This window comes from Girardinichthys multiradiatus, chromosome 15 (genome assembly GCF_021462225.1).
Source record: "Girardinichthys multiradiatus isolate DD_20200921_A chromosome 15, DD_fGirMul_XY1, whole genome shotgun sequence".
NCBI classification, from domain to species: domain Eukaryota; kingdom Metazoa; phylum Chordata; class Actinopteri; order Cyprinodontiformes; family Goodeidae; genus Girardinichthys; species Girardinichthys multiradiatus.
Window position 1 is genome coordinate 32,973,962 of NC_061808.1, and position 23,634 is coordinate 32,997,595.

Below are 23,634 nucleotides of genomic sequence, written 5' to 3' on the forward strand. Positions count from 1 at the left end.
AGCATTAGTAGTAAAGTGTAAATTGGTTCTTTAAATGACACCAGGGAACATCTCACCTTGGATACCAAAGACACAAACCAGTTTAGCCAATGAACACATGGAGATGGTATAAATCTAACGCTAATATGCTGCTCAGTCATTAACAGATTAAGGATACACAGCTCTCCCTCCTCCTGCTAAGCTGAGAACACACAGAGCACTAAAACATTTGCTAATTCAATCTATAAAAACAAGTGCATTGGTGATTTTATTGTTGATGAGTTATATCCCAACAGGATTGATGATATGGTTGAAGGCCAGCTTCTATGTAATGAATCAGCAGGGCTGCATGGACAGACTGTGACCTCTTATGCATTGAATGTTTTTGCTGTTACTTTGTCACTTCTGATAATATGTGGGAATCTTCTTGTAATTGTTTCTGTCATTTACTTCAAGCAGCTCCACACTCCATCAAACTTCCTCATCCTCTCTCTGGCTGTGGCTGACCTGCTAGTTGGGGCTTTAGTTTTGCCTTTCAGCACAATATTGTCTATGAGGTCGTGCTTGTATTCAAGTTATTTACTCTGTAAAATGCGAGGTCTCTTTGATATGTTACTGTGTGCGTCATCCATTTTAAACTTGTGCTGCATATCTATTGACAGATATTATGCAGTGTGTAATCCTCTAACTTATTCAAGTAAAATGAATGTTCGTGTTACTCTGACTATGATCCTGATAAGCTGGACTCTTTCAGCTCTACTTTCAATTAGTATCACAGTTCGTAGGAAAGGTGAAGAAACTCTTAGCTGGAGGTGCAAGATATTTATAGCAACAAATGAATCAAGCCCTGGACCAATTTTTGCATTTTATATTCCAACTATTATAATTTTAACAATCTATCTTAAGATTTTGATGGTGGCAAAAAGGCAGGCAAGGCGCATCCAGAACACCATAAAATCTGAAGCAGCTCTCAGCAAGATGGAGAAAAAGGCCAACACAACTCTAGCTATAGTGCTGGGAGTCTTCCTGATGTGTTGGGCTCCCTACTTTTTATCTATAGGTTTGTACAGTATGGGGAAATTCACTATACCACATTTAGTGATTGAAGCATTTAAATGGCTTGGGTGGTCTAATTCTGTGTTAAATCCATTGGTATATGCTTTCTTCTACAGGTGGTTCAGACGGGCTTTCAAAATGATTATTTCTGGTAAAATATTTCAAGCAAATTTTTCTAGTACAAAGTTGCTGTGACATATAAACCTTTTCATGTGTTCTAATCAATAATTTATTTCTTTCATTTTTATCCTAAACCTCACAATACAATGCATATATTACTTATAGAGTAAAACTAACTAAAAGCCAGAACAAACAGATACAACTTTAGTTAAGAAAAAATATCCAGAAGCTCAGCTGCCTTTAGGATGGCTGTTCCACAACAGTCATAATATAAAAAGATATGTCATCAAGTATATTTGTTCTCTCTCTAGGTACCAACAGCAAAGCCTTTAGTAGTATTAATAGAGCTAAAGGTCTTTTTGGATTATTAGAAAGCAACATTACAATCTGTTTTATGAGTTATACGAGCATGAACTAAAGTCTCTGGATTGGAATAAGATAGGAACAGGCACACTGACAAGGTTCTTCAAAAATAGAATATTTTTTCATGACAGCATTTTTAATGTGGTCAGCTTGGTAAGCTCACCACAAAAAAGGTTTTTGATATAATCTGAAGGTTTCATTGCCAGTGTTAAAAATTAGGCTGTGAGTTTGTTTAGTTTTGTCCTGAACAAAATGATGGAAATTCTGTGCTATCCATAGCTTAATATCTCAAATAAAGTTAAAAATTACATCAATATGTTGGGACCCCAGCAATGGGTTACAACATTAAAGGCCAGTAAGACCATTTCTGGAACTTTCAAAATAAATCGCATTAATCCTACTCCCAGGACAGCGAGGGAGAAGTGTAACAGCGGACTTCCCGTGACATCACTATCCGAATAAAAACCCCGCTTTTGCAACAAACTGACCTCTTCCACGCAGGTCCCCAGCGGAACTGGATGGAGGGACACAGCTTGCCAATGTCTCTTTGCTGGCAAACAGACATAAACTCTTCAAACGGGATCCAAGAGTGTCATATGATCAAGTGATCATATGCACTGAGTTAAGTACAAATGAATCACTGTTCGGGATAATTAAGGTAGGAATGAATTGCTGTTTGTGTATCCAGTATTCATTCATGAACGGGGGTAATTAAGGTACAAGCATTGCTTGACTTTTTTCTCTGAGATAGACAGAAGCAAACTGTGTTCCAGAGAGTTCCCAGCAGAGACCCTGTCTCTACAATGCCAGCAGTTTTTCCGGTCTGAAGAAAGGACAACGGGACCGCATCACCGTGGCTACAGCAGTAACGTGCAGTTCAGCTGGCACGAAAGAACGAGCTGCCCCACCCCACAGCTACGGAGGTTAGCTGCAAGTTAACCCTTTGTTCACTATGGATGTTTTCCTCAACTTCGTCGCCACGGGCAACATTTCCTCAGCAATTGTCATGTAAGAGGTAGTGTTTTGGGCAGATGGAAGCAGTTTAGAATGAAATAATCTAAACATTTTTCATTTTATGACGTTTTGTTTTGTTTGTGTTGAAGACTTAACACTATGTGCTCAGTTTGTGTTCTGTGTTTGTGGGTTTTTGTTTAAGTTAAGAAAAACTTTATTTAAAGGGTGATTTTAAACACAGAAGATCGGCCATAACACGTTGTCCACGCTTATGTATTTTAAACCTTTCTATTAGTGGTATTTTAAAGGTATGTGTTTGATTCTGATGATAAACCATAAGCTTCATTTGTTTGCTCCAACCGCTAACAGCTAAGAACACAGGCTTGCCTACGAAGAGGCAGCTAAAGATCATTTACCCAAAAAGGTTGTTAGTTTCCAAGCTAGAAAAAAATATTTCCCTAAATATTAATTTTCTAAACTTGATAACTAAGAAAACACCATTAAGACCCATTTATCCAAAGATTTGGTTCTTAATAATATTTCTTTAAATATTATTTTAATAAATAAGGGCAGCTAATTAAACACCGTTGAGAATTGGTCATCCAGAAGGTTGGTTTTATTCAGCAAATCCTTCTTTAAAATATTATTTTATGAAAAATAATGTTTTAACTGATCTTGCTTTGTGAGTGGTTGTTTGAAGGTATACCAATTATGGCTTAAGTTAGTTCCAAGACTAACTTAACTTTGTTTCCAGATTCTTCAAGATATCCTTGGTTCTCAAGCATAAACATTGCATGGTAATACTGCAGCACTCTTTTGGTCATGGTTTTCAACCATCTTTGATCAACGTGTTTATGTTGTAAATAGCCCATTAGTCTTCCTTATTCTTTCATTCTGCTTGGCAGTTTAGTTGGGTTGTTTTAACATAGTAAAGAGTTTGTTGATTGAAATATGTTTGACTTTGAGTTGATGTATTTTTGTTAATAAATTCTTGTATTTTAAGAAATTGTGTGAATTCATTCCATGTGTGTGCAGTTTTGCTGTTCAATAATGTCAGAGCTTGGCTCATCCCTTTCAATTTTGTACTAATACCACCGCCTTATTGGGCTGATATTCACAGGACAACCCTTAACAGACCTAAATATTATTTAACTAAATATTAAATAATAGATTCACATTCATAATCACAACAAATACAACTGGGGTGGAGCTACGTGTCATCAAGGTAGCTATGGAAATTAATGCATTACTCAGTGGCAGCTTGTAAAAAAGTGAGACCTAAAATTTAGCTTTGAGAAATACCATTGTTTAGAAAATGATATTCTGATGAAAAGCTTTCTTTATATTTAAAAAGTATTTTCTGTTGCCGAGATATGAGCTCAGAACAGTTCCAGAAATTCCAATCTGTCTTACCCTGCTTAGTGTGATGGTGTGGTCAACAGTATCAAAAGCTGCACTGAGATCTAGTAATACCAGTAGTGAAGGTTTTTTCTGATCTGTTTTGCATCTGATGTCATGATTCTGGGCTGTTTGTCTGCACCTATGTTGTGATTATAAATATTAATTATTTAATATTTAATATTAATACGTTCATATTTTATTAAATAAACATTCGGTCTGTTAAGGGTTGTCCTGTGATCACCAGCCCAAGAAGGTGGTGGCATTAGGATTTTGGAAGGAATGAGCCAAGCTCTGACATTATTGAACAGCAAAACTCTGCGCACACATGGAATGAATTCACACAATCTTTTTAAAATACAAGAATTTATTAACAAAAATGAGTCAGCTCAAAGTCAAACATATTTCAATCATCAAACTCTTTACTATGCTAAAACAACCCAACTAAACTACCAATCAGAATAAGAATAAGGAAGACTAATGGGCTATGTACAATATAAACAAGTTGATCATAGAGTGATGCAACATTACCATGCGATGTTATTTATGTTTGGGAACCAATGATTATCTTGAAGAATCTGGAAAAGAAGTTAAGTTAGTCTTGGAACTAACCTAAGCAATAATTGGTATACCTTTAAATAACCATTCACAATACAAGATCTGATAAAACATTATTTTAATAAAATAAAATTTTAAAGAATGATTTGCTGAATAAAACCAATTTTCTGGATGACCAATTCTCAATGTTAATTAGCCGCATTTATTTATTAAAATAATATTTAAAGAAATATGAAGGAAATAGTAAAATAATACCCCTCCTTGAACAGCCACCTTAACATGGTGGAGGGGTTTGAGTGCTCAAATGATCCTAGAGGCTATGTTGTCTGGGGCCTAAATGCACCTGGTAGGGTCTCCCATGGCAAACAGGCTCTAGGTGATGGGTCAGACAAAGAGTGGTTCAAGAATCCCTCATGAAGAACAAAATATCGAGGCACGTGACGTCGCCCGGTACAGCGGAGCCGGGGTCCCACCCTGGAGCCAGGCCTGGGGTCGGGACTCGTCGGAGAGCGCCTGGTGGCCGGGTTGCTCCTCGCGGGACCCGGCCGGGCCAAGCCCAAACGAGAGATGCGAGGCCATCCCCCAGTGGGCCCACCACCTGCAGGGGGAACCGTGAGGGACCGGTGCAAAGAGGATTGGGTGGCGGACGAAGGTGGAGACCTCAGCGGCCCGATCCCCGGATGCTTAGGCTGGCTATAGGGACGTGGAATGTCACCTTGCTGGGGGGGAAGGAGCCTGAGCTTGTGCGGGAGGTCGAGAGATATCGACTAGAAATAGTCGGGCTCGCCTCCACGCACAGCGTGGGCTCTGGAACCCATCTCCTTGAGAGGGGTTGGACTCTTTTCTACTCTGGAGTCGCCCATGGGGAGAGGCGGGGGGCTGGTGTGGGTTGCTTGTTGCCCCCCAGCTCAGCCGTCTCTTGTTGGGGTTTACCCCAGTGGATGAGAGGGTCGTATCCCTGCGCCATTGGGTTGGGGAGAGGTCTCTGACTATCATTTCAGCCTACGGGCTGAGTGGTAGTGCAGAGTACCCAGCCTTCCTGGCGTCCCTGTCGGGGGTGCTGGATAGTGCCCCTACCGGGGACTCAATTATTCTGTTGGGGGACTTCAACGCCCACGTGGGGAACGACAGTGACACCTGGAGAGGCGTGATCGGGAGGAATGGTCTCCCCGATCTGAATCCGAGTGGTGTTTTGTTATTGGACTTCTGTGCTAGTCACGGATTGTCCATAATGAACACCATGTTCAAACATAAGGGTGTCCATCAGTGCACTTGGCACCAGGATACCCTAGGCAGGAGGTCAATGATCGACTTTGTTGTCGTATCATCAGACCTTCGGCCGCATGTTTTGGACACTCGGGTGAAGAGAGGGGCTGAGCTGTCCACTGATCACCACCTGGTGGTGAGTTGGATCCGCTGGAGGAGGAGAAAGCCGGACAGACTTGGCAGGGGGACTCAGGGTTGGACTCTTTCATCACCCAGGCTGAAGTCACCGAGGTGGTTAAAAAGCTCAGCGGTGGCAAGGCTTTGGGGGTGGATGAGATCCGCCCTGAGTACCTCAAGTCTCTGGATGTTGTAGGGCTGTCATGGTTGACACGCCTCTTCAACATTGCGTGGCGGTCGGGGACAGTGCCTCTGGACTGGCAGACTGGGGGGGACCGGAGGGTGTGTTCCAACTACAGGGGGATCACACTCCTCAGCCTCCCTGGTAAGGCCTACGCCAGGGTATTGGAGAGGAGAGTCCGCCCGATAGTCGAACCTCGGCTTCAGGAGGAGCAGTGTGGTTTTCGTCCCGGCCGTGGAACACTGGACCAGCTCTATACCCTCTACAGGGTGCTCGAGGGTTCATGGGAGTTTGCCCAACCAGTTCACATGTGTTTTGTGGACCTGGAGAAGGCATTTGACTGTGTCCCTCGTGATGCCCTGTGGGGGGTGCTCCAGGAGTATGGAATCGGGAGCCCTTTATTAGGGTCCATCCGATCCCTGTACGAGCGGAGCAGGAGTTTGATCCGCATTGCCGGCACTAAGTCGGACCTGTTCCCGGTGCATGTTGGACTCCGGCAGGGCTGCCCTTTGTCACCGGTCCTGTTCATAACTTTTATGGACAGAATTTCTAGACGCAGCCAAGGGCCGGAGGGGGTCTGGTTGGGGGACCAGTGGATTTCGTCTGTTCTTTTTGCGGAGGACGTGGTCCTGCTGGCCCCCTCTAGCCAAGACCTACAGCATGCGCTGTGGCGGTTCGCAGCCGAGTGTGAAGCGGCTGGGATGAGGATCAGCTCCTCCAAGTCCGAGGCCATGGTACTCGACCGGAAAAGGGTGGCTTGTCCTCTTCAGGTTGGAGGGGAGTTCCTGCCTCAAGTGGAGGAATTTAAGTATCTCGGGATCTTGTTCACGAGTGAGGGAAGAATGGAGTGGGAGATCGACAGACGGATCGGTGCGGCTGCCACAGTAATGGGGGCGCTGTGCCGGTCCGTTGTGGTGAAGAGAGAGATGAGCCGAAAAGCAAAGCTCTCAATTTACCGGTCGGTCTACGTTCCTACTCTCACCTATGGCCATGAACTTTGGGTCATGACCAAAAGAACGAGATCCCGGATACAAGCAGCTGAAATGAGCTTCCTCCGTAGGGTGGCCGGGCACTCCCTTAGAGATAGGGTGAGGAGCTCGGCCATCCGGGAGGGGCTCGGAGTAGAGCCGCTGCTCCTCCCCATCGAGAGGAGCCAGTTGAGGTGGCTCGGGCATCTATACCGGATGCCTCCTGGACGCCTTCCTCGGGAGGTGTTCCAGGCACGTCCCACCGGGAGGAGGCCCAGGGGACGGCCCAGGACACGCTGGAGGGACTATGTCTCTCGGCTGGCCTGGGAACGCCTTGGGCTCCCCCTGGAGGAACTGGAGGAGGTGTCTGGAGAGAGGGACGTCTGGGCGTCTCTGCTGAGTCTGCTGCCCCCGCAACCCGGTCCCGGATAAGCGGAAGACGACGAGTACGACGAGTACAAGTAAAATAATAGTAAAATAATATAAAGGAAATATTATTTTGAGAAATTTGGCTTGATGGTTACTTAGTTTTCAAGTTTAGTAAAATAATATTTAGGAAAATATTTGTTGGAGTCTGGGAGTGTTCATGTATTGTTTTTTTGCCTGCTGCTAACACTTACTCACCACTAGATGCCGCAGAGGGCTGTGCCTCCAGATCATAAACTTGTTCAACTTTTCTCCTGCCTCCTCAGTGTGATTCTGCATGTGGGTCAAATCCGTACAGAAAACAATGACAGAACACTCAGGCCAATCTGTCCCAGCAGAGACACTCATGGGGGGCTTTAGCCGAACACAGCCTCCAGATCCAATCACATGGATCTATATGTCATACCCTCCTGGAACCACAACGACATTCAAGCCAACAGCTAGATCAGATGGCTTCACTCCTTCAACACGCCCTAAACATCCAGACATCCCAGACACCAGAGGGAGCCGTTGAGTCACCAGTTTCTCCTCCGGTCCCACATCAACTTCCTTACTCCCATAACGTCACCTCCCCAACTCCGGAAAAATTATCCGGTGAGAAGAGTAGCTGTAATTTTTGTTACAGTGTTAATTGGTGTTTAATCGTTACCCACAGTCTTTCCCCCATGATGACGCAAAAATAGCATTAATCTTAGGTTTATTAACTGGAAAAGCGCTTCGTTAGGCAGAAGCAAGATTTACATTCTGTAATCAATTTGGTCATTCTTTTGATTAATTTATCCAAGAGTTTAAACAAACTTTCTTTTTGGATTTAGACGAAACAAGTGTGGCCCATCGCCTGATGGCGCTGAAACAGGTAAATAGACCTGTCTGAACTTTCTAATGAATTTCGTACCTTAGCAGCAGCTTCCAGCTGGCACTCCTGTGCCCTTACGTTACGTTACGTTAGCTCTGGTTGGTGAGCCCAAAACTTTGAATGAATATATCACCCTGGCCACTCGGATGGATAACCGAATGAGAGAAAGAAAGCGTTCTAAAAGGGAACAAGTGGTGGATAGATCCCGTCCATCTGTCCCGTCACAATCACCACGCCCCCAGATGAGTGTGAATTCCCCTGAACCTGAACCTATGCAGTTAGGACACACCCGGTTATCACCTGAAGAAAAACAACGGCGCAGGCAGACTAACCAGTGCTTATACTGTGGATTATCAGATAATTTTGTGATGCCCTGCCCAGTTCGACCAAAAGAGAAGGAAGATCCCTAGATTAGCCTTGCCAGCAACCCTCCTACTCAATCAAGATCAGTTAAATCTATCTGTGCTCATAGACTCCGGGTGTGAACAAAACATAATCGATCAGTCCCTAGTACAACAAGCTGAAATAGCCATAGAACCCCTGGATCCACCCCATCAAGTCCTCGCACTTAACGGGAAAACACTCCACCGAGTTACCCATCGCCTGTTGAACTCATCATCTCTGGAAACCACCATGAAAAAATATAATTTTTTGTCTTCCCCATTTCTAAAAGCTCACTGGTTTTAGGTTTTCCTTAGCTGCACAAACACAACCCCCAGCTAAACTGGTCAGAAGGACGGATTGAATCCCGGTCCACAAAGTGTTTATCTGTTTGTTTACAGTCTACTGCCTCACCCATTTCCACCTCGGTCGATTTAGTGAAGACTGAGCCATTAGATCTGTCACAAGTTCCCGAGGAGTACCTGGATTTAAGACAGGTATTCAGTAAATCAAGAGCCACATCACTTCCATCCCATCGTCTTTATGACTGCGCAATAGACCTCCTTCTTGGGGCACCACTTCTGTCCAGTTGCCTATACAATATTTCACGCCCAGAAAGACAAGCCATGGAAAAATACATCTCAGAGTCACTAGCTGCTGGAATCATCCGTCAGTCTTCCTCTCCGTTAGGGGCTGGTTTCTTCTTTGTATGTAAGAAGGATGGTTCACTTCATCCCTGTATAGACTACAGAGGGCTTAATCAGATCACTGAAAAATGAATATACTCTTCCTCTGTTATCTTCTGCATTTGAACCAGTCCAAGACACCACAATATTCACCAAACTAGATCTCCGCAACGCCTACCACCTGGTCTGGATATGTCACAACGATGAAAGGAAGACAGCTTTTAAGACCCCCCCTTGGCCATTTCGAGTCCCTGGTTGATGACATTTGGTCTCAGCAATGCTCCAGCTGTTTTCCAAGCCTTGGTTAACGACGTGTTAAGAGATGTTTTAAACCTCTTTGTTTTTGTGTATCTTGATGATATCCTCATTTATTTCAAAGACATCACTGAGCATCAACTTCACTTCCGCTTAGTCCTCTAACGGTTCCTTGAGAGCAGACTTTTCATTAAAGCAGAGAAATGTGAGTTCCACAAGCCATCAGTCACTTTCCTGGGCTTCATATTAAGGGTGGGCAGATTCGCTCAGATCCAGAAAAGATCAATTCAGTTTTCAAATGGCCTACTCCAGATTCTCGCAAACAGCTTCAGCGTTTTCTCAGATTTGCAAACTTCTACCGACGTTTCATAAGAAACTTCAGCCTGGTCGCAGCTCCCCTAACCACCCTTACTTCTACCAAACAACAATTCAAGTGGACTCCAGAAGCCGACACAGCTTTTTCCCGTCTTAAGGAAAGCTTTTCCCAGGCACCCATTCTGGTTCACCCAGATACCACAAAACAGTTCATCTTATAGGTGGATGCCTCAGACAAGGGTGTAAGGGCCGTATTGTCACACTGCTCTGATTCGGATGGCAAACTTCACCCATGTGCATTTTTCTCCTGTAGATTGTCCCATGCGGAGCGAAACTACGATGTGGGAGACTGTGAACTCCTAGCCATTAAGCTGGCCTTGGAGGAGTGGCGCCACTGGCTGGAGGGTGTAGTTCACCCGGTGCTGGTATGGACTGACCACAGAAATCTTGCTTATATCCAATCAGCCAAACGTTGAAACTCTTGTCAGGCTCGCTGGTCTATGTTCTTTTCCCGGTTTAACCTTTATATTTCATACAGAGGTTGTGACTATGAATCTGAATATATTATTTAATATTTAATATTAATACTTTAATATTTTATCAAATAATATTTCGATCTGTTAAGGGTTGTCCTGTGAATACCAGCCCAGTAAGGCGGTGGTATCAGGACACAATCGAAAAGAGTGAGCCAAGTTCTGACATTATTGAACAGCAAAACTCTGCACACACATGGAATGAATTCACACAATTTCTTAAAATACAAGAATTTATTAACAAAAATAAGTCAACTCAAAGTCAAACATATTTCAATCAACAAACTATTTACTATGCTAAAACAATCCAACTAAATTACCAAGCAGAATGAAAGAATAAGGAAGACTAATGTGCTATGCACAATATAAACAAGTTGATTAAAGATGGTTGAAACCATGACCAACCATGACCAAAAGAGTGATGCAACATTACCATGCAATGTTTATGTTTAAGAACCAAGGATTGTCTTGAAGAATCTGGAAATGGAGTTAAGTTAGTCTTGGAACCAACTTAGGCAATAATCAGCATACCTTTAAACAACCATTCACTATGCAAGATCAGATAAAATATTATTTTAATAAAATAATATTTTAAAGAATGATCTGCTGAATAAAACCAACCTTCTGGATGACTAATTCTCAACGGTGTCTCATTAGCTGCCTTTACGTATTAAAATAATATTTAAAGAAACATTATTAAGGAAATAGTAAAATATTTAAGGAAATATTTTGGAAAAGAGCCAAATCTTTTGGGAGAAATTGGGCTTAATGGTGTTTCATTAGCTGCCTTTATTTATTAAAATAATATTTAAAGAAATATTATTAAGGAAATAGTCAAATATTTGGGGAGGTATTTTGGAAATGAACCAAATCTTTCTGGAGAAATGGGCTTAAGTATGCAAGCTAGTGTTCTTAGCTGTTAGCAGTTAAAGCTAACAAAAGTAGCTGATAGCTTAGCACCAGAATCAAACACACACCTTTAAAATACCGTTAATAAAAGGTTTAAAATGCATAAATGCGGATGGAGCGTTATGATCAATATTCTGTGTTTAAAATCACCCTTCAAGTAAATTTGGCTCAACTTTAAAAACACACAAACACAGAACACAAAACTGAGCACGTGTGCTGCAGATAGCCTGCTAGCACTAAGATAGATGAGTTTCACACAAACAAAACCAAACTTCACAAAATGAAAAACGTTTAGATCATTTCATCCTAAATCTCTCTGCCCAAACCCCTAACCTCGTATGTAAACCGTATTGAGGAGGAGTTGTCCGGGCGACGACGAACTTTGAAGAAAGCTCTGAACAAAATGGTTAGCTTCCAGCTAACCTCCATAGCTGTTTGATGGGGGCGGTTGCTCTGCCAGGCCGACCCAAAACGCACGTTACCACGGTGATGCATTCCGATGTCCTTGCTTTGGGAAACTGCTCCACTCGACGTCGTGCTGTGAACTCTCTAGAAACAGTTAATCTCTGTAAATCTCAGAGAGAAAAGTCAAGCCATGCTTGTACCTTAATTTTCCCGAACAGTGATTCATTTGTACTTAACTCAGTGCATATGATCGATGATCGTATGACACTCTCGGATCCAGTTGAAGAGTTATGTCTGTTTGCCAGCAAAGAGACATTAGCGCACTGTGCCTCTCCTGTCCCAATCGTCACCGTCGTGGAAGAGATCGGACCATTCCCAAAATGTGCTGGAAGTAGGTGAAATGCAATTTATTATGAAAGTTCCAGAAAGGTCTGTACCGGATAATGTTGCAATCCATGGCTGTGGGTCCCAACACAGACCTGGAGATAAAAATTTGAAGCCCGATACCCTGTCTCGCCAGTACTCACCAGATGACTCAGGTAAACAACCAACCACCATACTTCCCCCCAGTTTCATTGTGGGTTCCCTAACTTGGAAGATTGAGAGCATTGTCACCCAAGCCCAACAATCGGAACCTGACCCTGGATCTGATCCACCAAACCCTTCAGCAGTCCATTCTAAACTCATTCACTGGTTTCAGACATCAACATTTTCAGCTCATCCAGGCACCAGTCGAACCATAGCCCTCATTTCACAGAGGTTTTGGTGGCCATCTGTACATAAAGATGTAAAGGAGTATGTCAAAGCCTGTTCTGTTTGTGCACGTAACAAATCCACTAACCAATCCCCAGCAGGGTTGCTCCAACCCCTCAGCATCCCAACAAGACCTTGGTCCAACATCATGTTGGATTTTGTCACCGGGCTCCCTAGTTCTCAAGGTATAACAACCATCTTAACCATTGTACACCGTTTCTCCAAATCCTGTCACCTTGTTCCTCTCAGGAAACTTCCCTCTGTGCTCCAGACGGCCCAGCTGCTGGTCAAGCATGTCTTTCCTCTGCACAGCATTCCTCAAGAAATCCTCTCAGATCGTGGCCCACAGTTCACTTCACAAGTATGGAAACAGTTTTGTACAGCGCTGGATGCCAAGATATCTCTCATGTCAGGTTACCACCCACAATCCAATGGTCAGACCGAACACATGAACCAGGAACTCGAGTCCACCCTCAGATGCCTTACATTCGTTAACCCTTCAGATTGGAACAAATATTTACCTTGGGTGGAATATGTTCACAATGCTCACATCTCCTCTGCTAATGGATATTTTTACCTTTTAAAATCTCTCTAGGTTACCAGCCCCCTCTGTTTCCTGCCAATAAAAAGGACATAGCCATCACCTCTGTAAATCATCACATCCACCGTTGTACACAGGTCTGGCAATCAACCATTCGAGCACTCCACCGCACAACCCAGCAAAACAAGGTATACGCAGACAGAAAACGTTCACCTGCTCCTCAGTATCTACCTGGGCAGAAGGTTTGCCTATCCTCCAGAGACATTCCCTTAAAATCCATGTCCAGAAAATTTTCACCCAGATTCATTGGTCCTTACGAAATTGAGTCCATATTCAGTCCCACCTCCGTCTGTCTCCATCTCCCTGCCAGCCTCCACATTCATCCAACCTTTCATGTCTCACAGTTGAAACCTGTCCTCACTGCCAAGATCCTCCGGTGTGGAGGGTAGCAGGTATTCCTCCTTTCCATTAACCTGGAGGAGTATAAGAAGGTGGAGATGTCAGCACTCCAGTGCCTGAGTGTTAACCTCTGTGGTAACTCCAAATGGCCAAGCTTTGAGATCTCAGTCTAAAGTTAAAGTTTTTAGTCTCTTACCTTTCATGTGCTTCTTCCTAGGAAACGTCAAGTCCTTGTTTCAAGTCCCTGCGACCTTCAGCTCAGGCTCAAAGTCATCAGTTTGGATTCTGCCTCAGCCCAAGTACTTAAGCCTCTGAAGAAACCCATTTTGGATTCAGCTCCGGCTGACAGCTCCAAAACATACATCTCCAGGCAAGCGAACCCTGCTCACCCTCCACCATTTACCTCACCGAATCCTCACCAGGTAACTCCTATCAGTAATATTGATCTGGACAATACAATTGCTATACGCACCCAAAGCCTCAGCAGAGTACTCACCATCTTCCTGGATAAACTCACCGTTTCCACAGCAACGTCTATTCAGTCCTCCCAGGCTCCACATCATTCTTCCACTCCTACCACCATTCATCAAACAGTAAGCAAAGATCTTGATCCAGTTCCCAGTTATCCCCATTTATCTTCATGAATGAATGGCGGATACACAAACAGCAATTAATTTCTACTTAACTTAGTGCATATGATTGCATGATTGTATGACACTCTTGGATCCAGTTTGAAGAGTTATGTCTATTTGCCAGCAAAGAGACATTAGCGCGCTGTGTCCCTCCGTCCAGTTCCTCTGGGGACCTGTGTGGAAGAGGTCAGTTTGATGCAAAAGCGGGGTTTTAATTCGGACAGTGATGTCACGGGAAGCCCGCCGTTATTCCCTGTTTCTGGTTGTGCTGGAAGTAGGTTAATGTGATTTATTTTGAAAGTTCCAGAAAAGTTCTTACTGGCCTTTTATTTGTAACCCATGGCTGTGGTCCCAACATCCCCCTTTTAGTTCTGAAGAATGAGATGAAGTTCACAGTCTTTGGGGCTAACCGTCAGTCCTCAAGCATGTGAAAAGATTCACTGGGTTCCTGTAGGTAGGCAGAGTTCAACAGTTCATTTTCAGTTCAGAGGTTAGTGTTTGGACAGGAGTGAGGTAGGTTTGGATAGAGACTAACACTAATAAAATGTTTAAAGAACAAAAGAAAAATCCTGTAATAATTTTTACACCATCATAATACTGCTTTTAAACCTTATTAATTTCCCAAGTCCAAAATCATAAAGAAAAAGATTAAAACAGAATATAGGGTGTTGGAAATTATTTACCATCTTCATACCTTGTTTGATAGATTTTACATGTCTTTAGGAACGCCGTTACCTCAGTTATAACGCACCTGCAGATCATCTCAAACTCCTCCTTTGTGATGACATCTTTGGAGTGCCTCCACTCTTTACCACAAACCTTACAGTTTGATGTTGCACTGTGAAAATGTGTTGGTCTTTTGACTGGTAGCTTCGGTTTTGGCTGAGGCCAGTTACCACACCCCTGGTTCTGTTGCATCACTTGGGGACTGACTGTGCGCTTCTTCTTAGGCCTGTTCTCAGTTTGAATGTTTAACACTCTAACTTTGCCTTTTCCTGCTCTGTCTGAACGGACACGTGTTTCCCACACAACCTGTGCATAGCTACGAATCCCCTGCATGGAGAGATTCTCTGTTATGCAATGCATGGTCACGTCATACTGCACGCTTATGTGGAGGTTGGGATGAAACAAAGACTTAAAAGTGTGGTCTTCTTCAAGACCTTAAGCATAACATCCCTGAAAGTAAGCAGTCTTCAAACTGGAAATATTCTCTGGAATGTTCATCCTCTCTTTGCAGAACAGTCAAAGCATCAAAAGTGGCAGCAGCTTAATCTCTGTAAACATAGCACTCCTCTCTAAGAGCCTGGCAGAGAGCTGGATAGCTGTCACTAATTTCGGGAGGAAACGTTTTTATGAACATATGAACACTCTTAGCTGTTGTTTTCCAAATAATCTTCAGCTTCTCATGAGAAGAAGGAAAACACAAGTCGAGAAGACAATGTTCAACCTCAAGCAGATAAGCATCAATATTTGACTCCTGACTACCTGGATCAAAAGCTTCTATGTCCTTAGCAAGGGATTCAAGCTGCTTAAAACAGACACCATGCTCCCAAGGTGGACCGTGTCCATCTGAGAAGTCAAGCTGGTTAGGTTCATGAAATGGTGGAAGATCATGATCTATGTCTGGGGAAGGAAACAAGCTTTCTCATGATTTAAATGAGAGCTTTCTAATGAATGGACTTGTGCCTGTGGAAGTGGGTTGAGTCACTTGAGGACCATGTGCATCTCTCCTTGCCCTTAGGGGTTGACACAGAGTCAGAAGGGGGAAGGGTGCAGATCAGGTTGGATGACTGCTCCTTCCACCCAATTGGACCACTTGCCCATGCTGAGTCCGGCACTCGGTCATCTTGGTGGTTGTTCACTGCAATTGGATTTAGCAGGACACCACTGGAGACCATCTGACTTCCCACACTTCCGTTAGGGTATGTGGATGTAAGTTGAACACATTGACTAAGTTTAGGAAGCGGAGACTCTGTAGGCACTGGATGCCTGTTGTCTGAGTGTGCCTCCTGCTGTGGCTGCTGTGAGTGAAAATGTAAATCAGGTACCTGAGAGGTGGGGGGTTTGCCCCCCCTTTTGGGATGAAAGCTTTCTTGAGCTCATCTGCCTTCAGGTCCTTTAACTTTGTTTCAGCTTTCTCCATCCTCTCCAGACAGGCTGGCCCCGCTCATTGACTGCCACCAGGACCAGCTCTCGGTCCAGGAGGAGGTGCCAAAATCCCTGGATGCAAGCAGCAAATCATCCTTTGTAAACAACCAGGTTGCCAGCTTAGATGAGCCCAAAGAACCTCTGAGGCCCTCGTCAGAGCCCAACATGGGCACCTCTGGAACACAGCTGTACCCAGCCACTGAGAAAACTCCTCCCTGCAGTCATGCATAATTTCTTTGCTCTTTAAAGAACCCAGGTGTGAAATCATATGATCCCAAAGTGGTGAAATGTGTGCACCCAGCAACCCAAATGCACACCAGTAGTGCTTCTTGCATTCTGGCTGGAAAATTCATCAACCAGTAGAGAGCTGTGCCCTGAAGATCCCCTTTTAACTGAGGCACAACACACTCACACACTCCTTTCAGCAGATGAGCTCTGCCTTCTCCTTAAGACAGCCAGAGTGTGCACCTCCAGTGTGCAGATTGGCATAAAACAGTTCTCCCATGCTTTCAGCATTCTTCCAATAGACCAAAGGGGGTCACATTAGCCTACACCCATTACTCTCCTGTATTGGGCCATAGGAGATACAAAGCCACACTCCACACCCTCCAACAGATGGCGTACTGGCCTCCAACATCTCACAACACTCAGGTCTACATCCAAGGATGCTTAACTTGCTGCCTGTTACAGCCATCGCAGCCACTCAGTCAACCTCCGCTTCAGCGAAGGGAGGTTACATTACTTTGGTTCTACCTTCAGACCGACTGGGTCGAACCAGCTCCAGAATTAGGAGGAGGTAACAAATTCCTCCTATGACATGTAGCTTCATTAAGTGGGTTGAATGCTTGTCAGTACCAAATGACACCATCATCCCAACTGCTGCTCTTTTGCTGAACCAGATGAAGTTCTACATCGAACTCTGCTCCCCAAGAACAGAGCTTGTCTCCATGTCTGGGAAAGGAGAGACCAGTGCATAGGACCAATTTAAATAGGTACATGTTTCAAAACTCACGCTATCATGCAATAACTTTTAACAACTTCCTTCAACAGAATTTTTTTTAAAATATAACTAACTTCCACGACACAGTGTTAAACTGTAAGTTTGTATGCTATTTTTCCATTAACATGCATGCACTGCAGACCCTCACAGAAGTGATTAAAAATGATTTAATGGACACACAAGTTGCCAGAGATTTCATGCAAAGTCTTATGAAAGAGTCTGGTTCATCTGTAGACAGTCCCACCTAGGCTTTGATACCTACTTGCCTAGTTCTGCTGGATTTAGTAGAGAAAATCTTAAAGTCCACCACGGCAGACACCTTAAAACCTGCACAAACACAGCTAGTTTATAGCCTTAGTAGTGCATTTCAAGTTTTTTTTTTTTCTTTCTCTCTTGTCCCAGCTAGATAGTTTAGAGACAGGAGTCATGTTAAATCCCATCGTCATTTGAAGGAGCAAATGTTTTAATATTTTTAATTATATTTCTTGATAAACATATTAATTAATCTATAATCATAATTCTTACAATGTGTTCAACAAGTCTCGGGCTTCAATGCTTCCCTCTCACCGGCCATATGATTGTGCCATTGATCTCCTCCCGGGAACATCACCCCTAGAGGGCATCTTTATTCTCTGTCGGCCCCGGAGAATCTTGCCATGAGAACCTATGTGGAGGACTATTTAAAAGCCATCATCATCCATCCTTCTTCCTCTACCACCAGAGCTGCATCTTTTTTGTGGTCAAGAAGGATGGCTCCCTTAGACCATGTATTGATTACCAATATCTCATTGACTTAAAGGTCAGGAATCGTTATCCACTTCCCCTAATGGACTCGGCTTTTGACCTTATTCAGGGGGCTAAGTTCTTCACAAAACTGGATCTCCGTAATGCCTATCACCTTGTCCGCATCAGAGAAGGGGAGGACTGGAAGACTGCTTTTAACACCCCTATTGGACATTACGGGTATCTTGTAATGCCGTTCAGTCTGACCAATGCCCCAGCAGTGTTCCAAACATTGGTCAATAACGTTCTTAGAGACATAGTGGGACATTATGTATATGTTTACCTTGACAACATTTTGAGTCACTTTAGAGTCCCATAAGCTCCATTTCTGTTTGGTTCTCCTTCGCCTTCTCCTGAACCACCATGGATCCCGCTAACACCACAGCAGTTTCAGAGTGGTCCACTCCATCTGAACAAAAGCAACTCCAAAGATTTCTGCGGTTCACTAACTTTTATCGTCAATTCATCCGAAACTACAGTCAGGTTGCCTCAGCCCTCCATGCAATAACTTCTTCCAAGCTTCGTTTTGAGTGGAATGATCTGGCCAAAAAAGTATTCACCAGTCTCTTTTCCCCACTGCACCTGTTCTTCGTACCCCTAACCCTGAAAAGCAATTCAAAGTGGAAGTCGACACATCAAACACTGGGGTAGGTGCTATTCTCAGTCAGAAAACTGCTGATGGTTGTGTTAACCCCTGTGCATTATTTTCAAAGTCCCTGTCCACGGCTGAATGCAAGTGTGATGTAGGGGATCGAGAACTCCTTGCTGTCAAGTTTGCCTTTGAGGAGTGGAGGCACTGGTTGGAGGGATCCAAGGAACCATTTATTGTGTGGACTGATCACAAACATTTGCAATACCTCAAGTCTGCTAAGAGACAAGCCAGTTCGGCTTTGTTTTTTCGATGTTTTAACTTCTCCTTGTTTTACAGATCCAGGACGAAGAACGTCAAATCAGATGCACTTTCCAGGATTCATAAAAAGTATGATTCTGTGACCAGTGGTGCGGAAGAATTCATCCTCCAGGATTCTGTTAGACTCTATGTTACCATGCTGGATCTGGAGAGAGAGATCAGGGACGCCACCCAGAACCATCCTCCACCAGATTCATGCCCAGGAGATTGTCTGTTTGTACCGAATCATCTGATCCAAAAGGTACTGTTGTTTAGTCACAAGTCACGGTTTTTCTGTCATCCTGGAATCAATAAAACTTTGCAGATGGTTCAGTCTCATTTCTGGTGGCGTACCCTTATCAACGATGTGAAGGAGTTAATCTCGGGCTGTCATCAATACAGCCAAGCCAAATCTTCAAGACACCCAGCTCCGGGGTTGTTGGACTGCTACCCATCCCGTCACATCCTAGATCTCACCTTGCAATGGATTTTGTCACACGTTTGCCCTTTTCTAATGGTCATACTGTCATACTCACTATCATTGACAGGTTCTCGAAGATTGTCCACCTGGTCCCTCCTCAAAAGCTCCCCTCAGCGATAGAGATGGGGGAGATATTGGCCTGTAAGGTGTTCCTTACAGACTTTGTTTCAGACAGAGATCCTCAATTCATCTCACGCTTCTAGAAAGAGTTTTGCTCTATGTTGGGAGTCTCCATCAGACTGTCTTCTGAGTTTCATCCTCAATCTGAAAGGGCAAATCAAGAGGTAGAGACCAAGCTCCGCGTCCTCTGTGACACCGATCCCACCAAGTGGTCGCACAACCTACTGTGGGTGGAGCACGCCATCGATTCGGTTACATCAAGCACCACTGGTCTGTCCGCCTTCTACATATCCATGGATTCCAGCCACTGGTGTTCACCCTCCAAGAAAGGGAGGCCAAGATCCCGTCTGCTCATGCTGCTGCCATGAGGTCCCAACGAGTTTGGAGAAAAGCTAGAAGGACCACGATTGCTATGTCTGAAGTGCAATCCAGGACTGCTAATCGCCAACGGACTCCTGCCCCAGCATACCAAGTTAGACAAAAGGTTTGTCTCTCCACCAAAGATCTCCCCCTGCGAGTGGAGAGCAAGACATTCGCACCTCGTTTTGTGGGTCCTTTTCCTATAGCCATAGTGGTGAATGTGGTGGCAGTCCGCCTCAAACTACCCTGCCCCATGAGGATGCACCCATCGTTTCATGCGTCCCGGGTCAAGCCCTACATCATGTTCCGCCTGGAAACCTCTTCTAGGCCCCCTCCACCCACCTGGCTCCTCGATGGCAAGCCTGTCTACACGAAAGACAAAACACGTTCAAGCAGCCTTCAGTTTTTATACCCAAAAATCTGGAATAAGCTTCCAATGCACAGCAGAACTGCTCCTACTCTGAGCTCCTTGAAAACAAGGTTGAAAACCTTTTCATTTGTTGTTGCTTATTCTTAACTATTTTTATTTTAACTGCTTATCTGCTATTTCGTAGTATGTATATATATATATACTTTGAGTTACCTTTGGCTGAAATGTGCTTTGTAAATAAAGTTACCTTGACTTATACTTGTTCTGTTAGATCTCAGTGCTGCATTCATACAGCTGATTACAATATTTTCTTACAAAGGCTAGAACATGCCGTAGTGATCAGAGGAACAGCACTACATTGATTTGAATATTATTTGTTTGACAGATTCCAGTTTGTTCGTGTAAATCATAAATCATCTTCAAACTTAATTGTTGAGTACCACAGTGTTCAGTGTTTGGGCCAGATCTCTTTCCTATATATACGCTTCCAATAGGTAAAATTATCAGGCAGCATGGGATACATTTCTACTGTTATACTGATGATACTCACCTTTATTTATTCATAAATCTTGATGACCCGAACCAGTTAGATATACTACAGGCATGTATTGAAAACATAAAAATCCGAATGACATTAAATTTTCTTCTTATAAATTCAGATAAGTCAGAAGTTGTAGTCTTTGGACCAGAGCCTTCTAAAAAGAAACTGCTTAGTCAATCAATTAACGTGGACAGTATTAAATTGACCTCTGGTAATAAAGTAAAAAAACTTATTTTAGACTAGGACATGTCATTTAAGTCCCATATTAAACGTTTTTGTAGGATTTCCTTCATTCACCTTCTTAATATTGCCAAAATTAGAAATATCCTATCCAGGAATGATGCTAAAAAACTAGTCCATGCATTTGTGACATCAAGGCTGGACTATTGTAATTCTTTACTATCAAGATGTCCACAAAATGCAGTTAAAAGCCTTCAGCTGATCCAAAGTGCTGCAGCAAGACTCATACTTGTACTCGTCGCCTTCCCTTTTATCAGGGTATGGGGTGGGGAGGCAGCAGACTTAGTAGAGATGCCCACACGTCCCTCTCCCCAGACACTTCATTCTGGGGGGCTGCCCAAGGCGTTCCCAGGCCAGCGCTGAGAGACATAGTCTTTCAAGCGTGTTCTGGGCCATTCTCTGCGCTTCCTACTGGTGGGACATGGCTGGAGCACCTCCCGGGGGAGGTGTCCAGGAGGCAGATACAGATGCCTGAGCCACCTCACTTGACTCCACTCGATGTGGAGGAGCAGCAGTTGTACTTCGAGCTCCTCCCAGATGGAAAGGGTCCTCACCCTATCTCCAAGGGTGTGCTTGCCACCCTACTGAGGAAGCTCATTCCCACTGCTTATATCTTGTTTGATCTCATTCTCTCAGTTATCACCCAAAGTTAATGCCCATAGGTGAAGGTAGGAACATAGACCGACTGGTAAATCAAGAGCTTTGTTTTTTGGCTCAGCTCTCTTTTCACTACAATGGACTAGCACGGCGTCCTCATTACCGCAGTTGCCACACCGATCCGCCTGAAGAAGACAAGCCACCCTTTTCCGGTCAAGAACCATGGCCTCAGACTTGGAGGAGCTGATCCTCATCCTGGCCGCTTCACATTTGGCTGCGAAATGCCCCAGTGCATGCTGTAAGTCTTGGCTAGAGGGGTCAGCAGGACCACATCATATGCAAAAAGAAGAGACAAAATTCACTGGTCCCCAACCAGACCCCTCCGGCACTTGGCTGCACCTAGAAGTCCTGACCATAGCAGAGGACTGATGACAAAGGGCAGCCCTGCCTGAGTCCAACATGTACTGGGAAGAAGTCCGACTTAGTGCCAGCAATGTGTACCAAACTCCTGCTCCGCTTGTACATTGACAGGATGCCCTCTGATAAAGGGCCTCCGACTCTGTACTCCTGGAGTGCCCCGCACAGGACACGAACAGGGACATGGTGGAATGCCTTTTCCAAGTCATTGCTTTTAAGAGAAAGTGAATCCAAACAGAGATGATGCTTCTGGGGAAAAAGATTCAGGGGAGATCCGAGGCATCTGTCCACCAACAGTGTGCAGTAGCTTGGACAGACTGGTTGGGAAAAATCACATGAGCTCTCAAACATCCTCTAGAGGGTGTAGAGCTGGCCTGCGTTTCACAGCCGATACGAAAACCACTCCTGAAACTGAGGTTCGACTATCGGCCGGACTCTCCTCTCCAATACCCTGGCATAGGCCTTACCAGGGAGGCTGAGAAGAGTGATCCCCCAGTAGTGGGAATACACTCTCTGGTCCCTTGTCTTGTGAAGGGGGCCCACCACTTGAGGCACTCAGGGTGGATCCACCCCCAAAGGCTTGTGACAATGGAGCTTTTTGACCACCTCAGTGACTTCAGCCTGGGTGATGAATGAGTCAAGCCTCGAGTCCCTAGTTTCTGTTTCCACCAGGAAAGGCGCGACAACAGGATTTGGTAGATCCTTGAAGTACTCCTTCCACCGCCCGATAATGTCCCCAGTTAAGGTCAGCAGCTCCCCACATCCACTTCAAACCGTGTTGGCGAAGCACAACTTCTCTCTCCTGAGGTGCTAGATGGTTTGAATTGCTTCAGGTCTATCCAGTAGTCCTTCTCCATGGCCTCACCGAACTCCTCTCAGGCCCTATATTTTGCCTCTGCCATGCCTAGCCTTACAGTACCGACTGGTGAGGAGGTGGTGGACATAGAGGGGGGGAACATAGTTCACTCAAACTTTATGTCTCCAACCTCCCCAGAATCTGGTCAAAGTTCTCCTGGAGGTGGGAGTTGAATATGTCCATGGCCGAGGGCTCCGCCAGACCTTCCCAGCAGACCCTTCCTATGCGCGTGGGCCTGCCAAGTCTTTCCGGCTTCCTCCTCCTCCAGCGGATCCATCTCACCACCAGGTGGTGAAAAGCTCACATTTGCTCTTCACCACACTGTCCAAGACATGCGGCTGAAGGTCCAAAGACACGACTACAAAGTCAATCATCGGCCTCCTGCCTAAGGTGTCCTGGTGCCAAGTGCACTGATTAACACCCTAATGCTTGAACATCTCCAACATGTTCAAGCATTAGGGCACAGAAGTCCAATAATGAAACTCCATGTGTCACTGTCATTTCCCATGTGGGCGTTGAAGTCCCTCAGCAAAATGACAGAGTCCTTGAGAGGGGCGCTGTCCAGCACCCCAAACAGGGACACCAAGAAGGCTGAATACACTGCACTACCGCTCGGCCCGTAGGCCGTAACGACAGTCAGAGACCTGTCACTGACCCGAAGACGCAGGGGTAAACCCCAACACGAGACGGCTGAGCTGAGCTAGGGTGGCAACAAGCAAACCCACCCCAGCGCGTTGAACACTCCCTGCAGAGTAGGAGAGGGTCCAGCCTTTCTCGAGGA

At 44.6% G+C, this 23,634-nt stretch overlaps 1 protein-coding gene across 1 annotated transcript; it reads left to right on the forward strand.

The window, feature by feature from the left end:
- Positions 1-285: 285 nt before the first annotated feature.
- LOC124881846 (adenosine receptor A2a-like) lies at positions 286-19,840 on the forward strand. The gene is made up of 7 exons (XM_047387668.1): positions 286-1,226; positions 10,193-10,304; positions 12,751-12,840; positions 16,185-16,387; positions 18,911-19,133; positions 19,420-19,493; positions 19,624-19,840. Exons 1-7 carry the CDS (start codon positions 286-288, stop codon positions 19,838-19,840), a joined length of 1,860 nt encoding a protein of 619 aa, XP_047243624.1.
- The last annotated feature ends 3,794 nt before the right edge of the window (positions 19,841-23,634 follow it).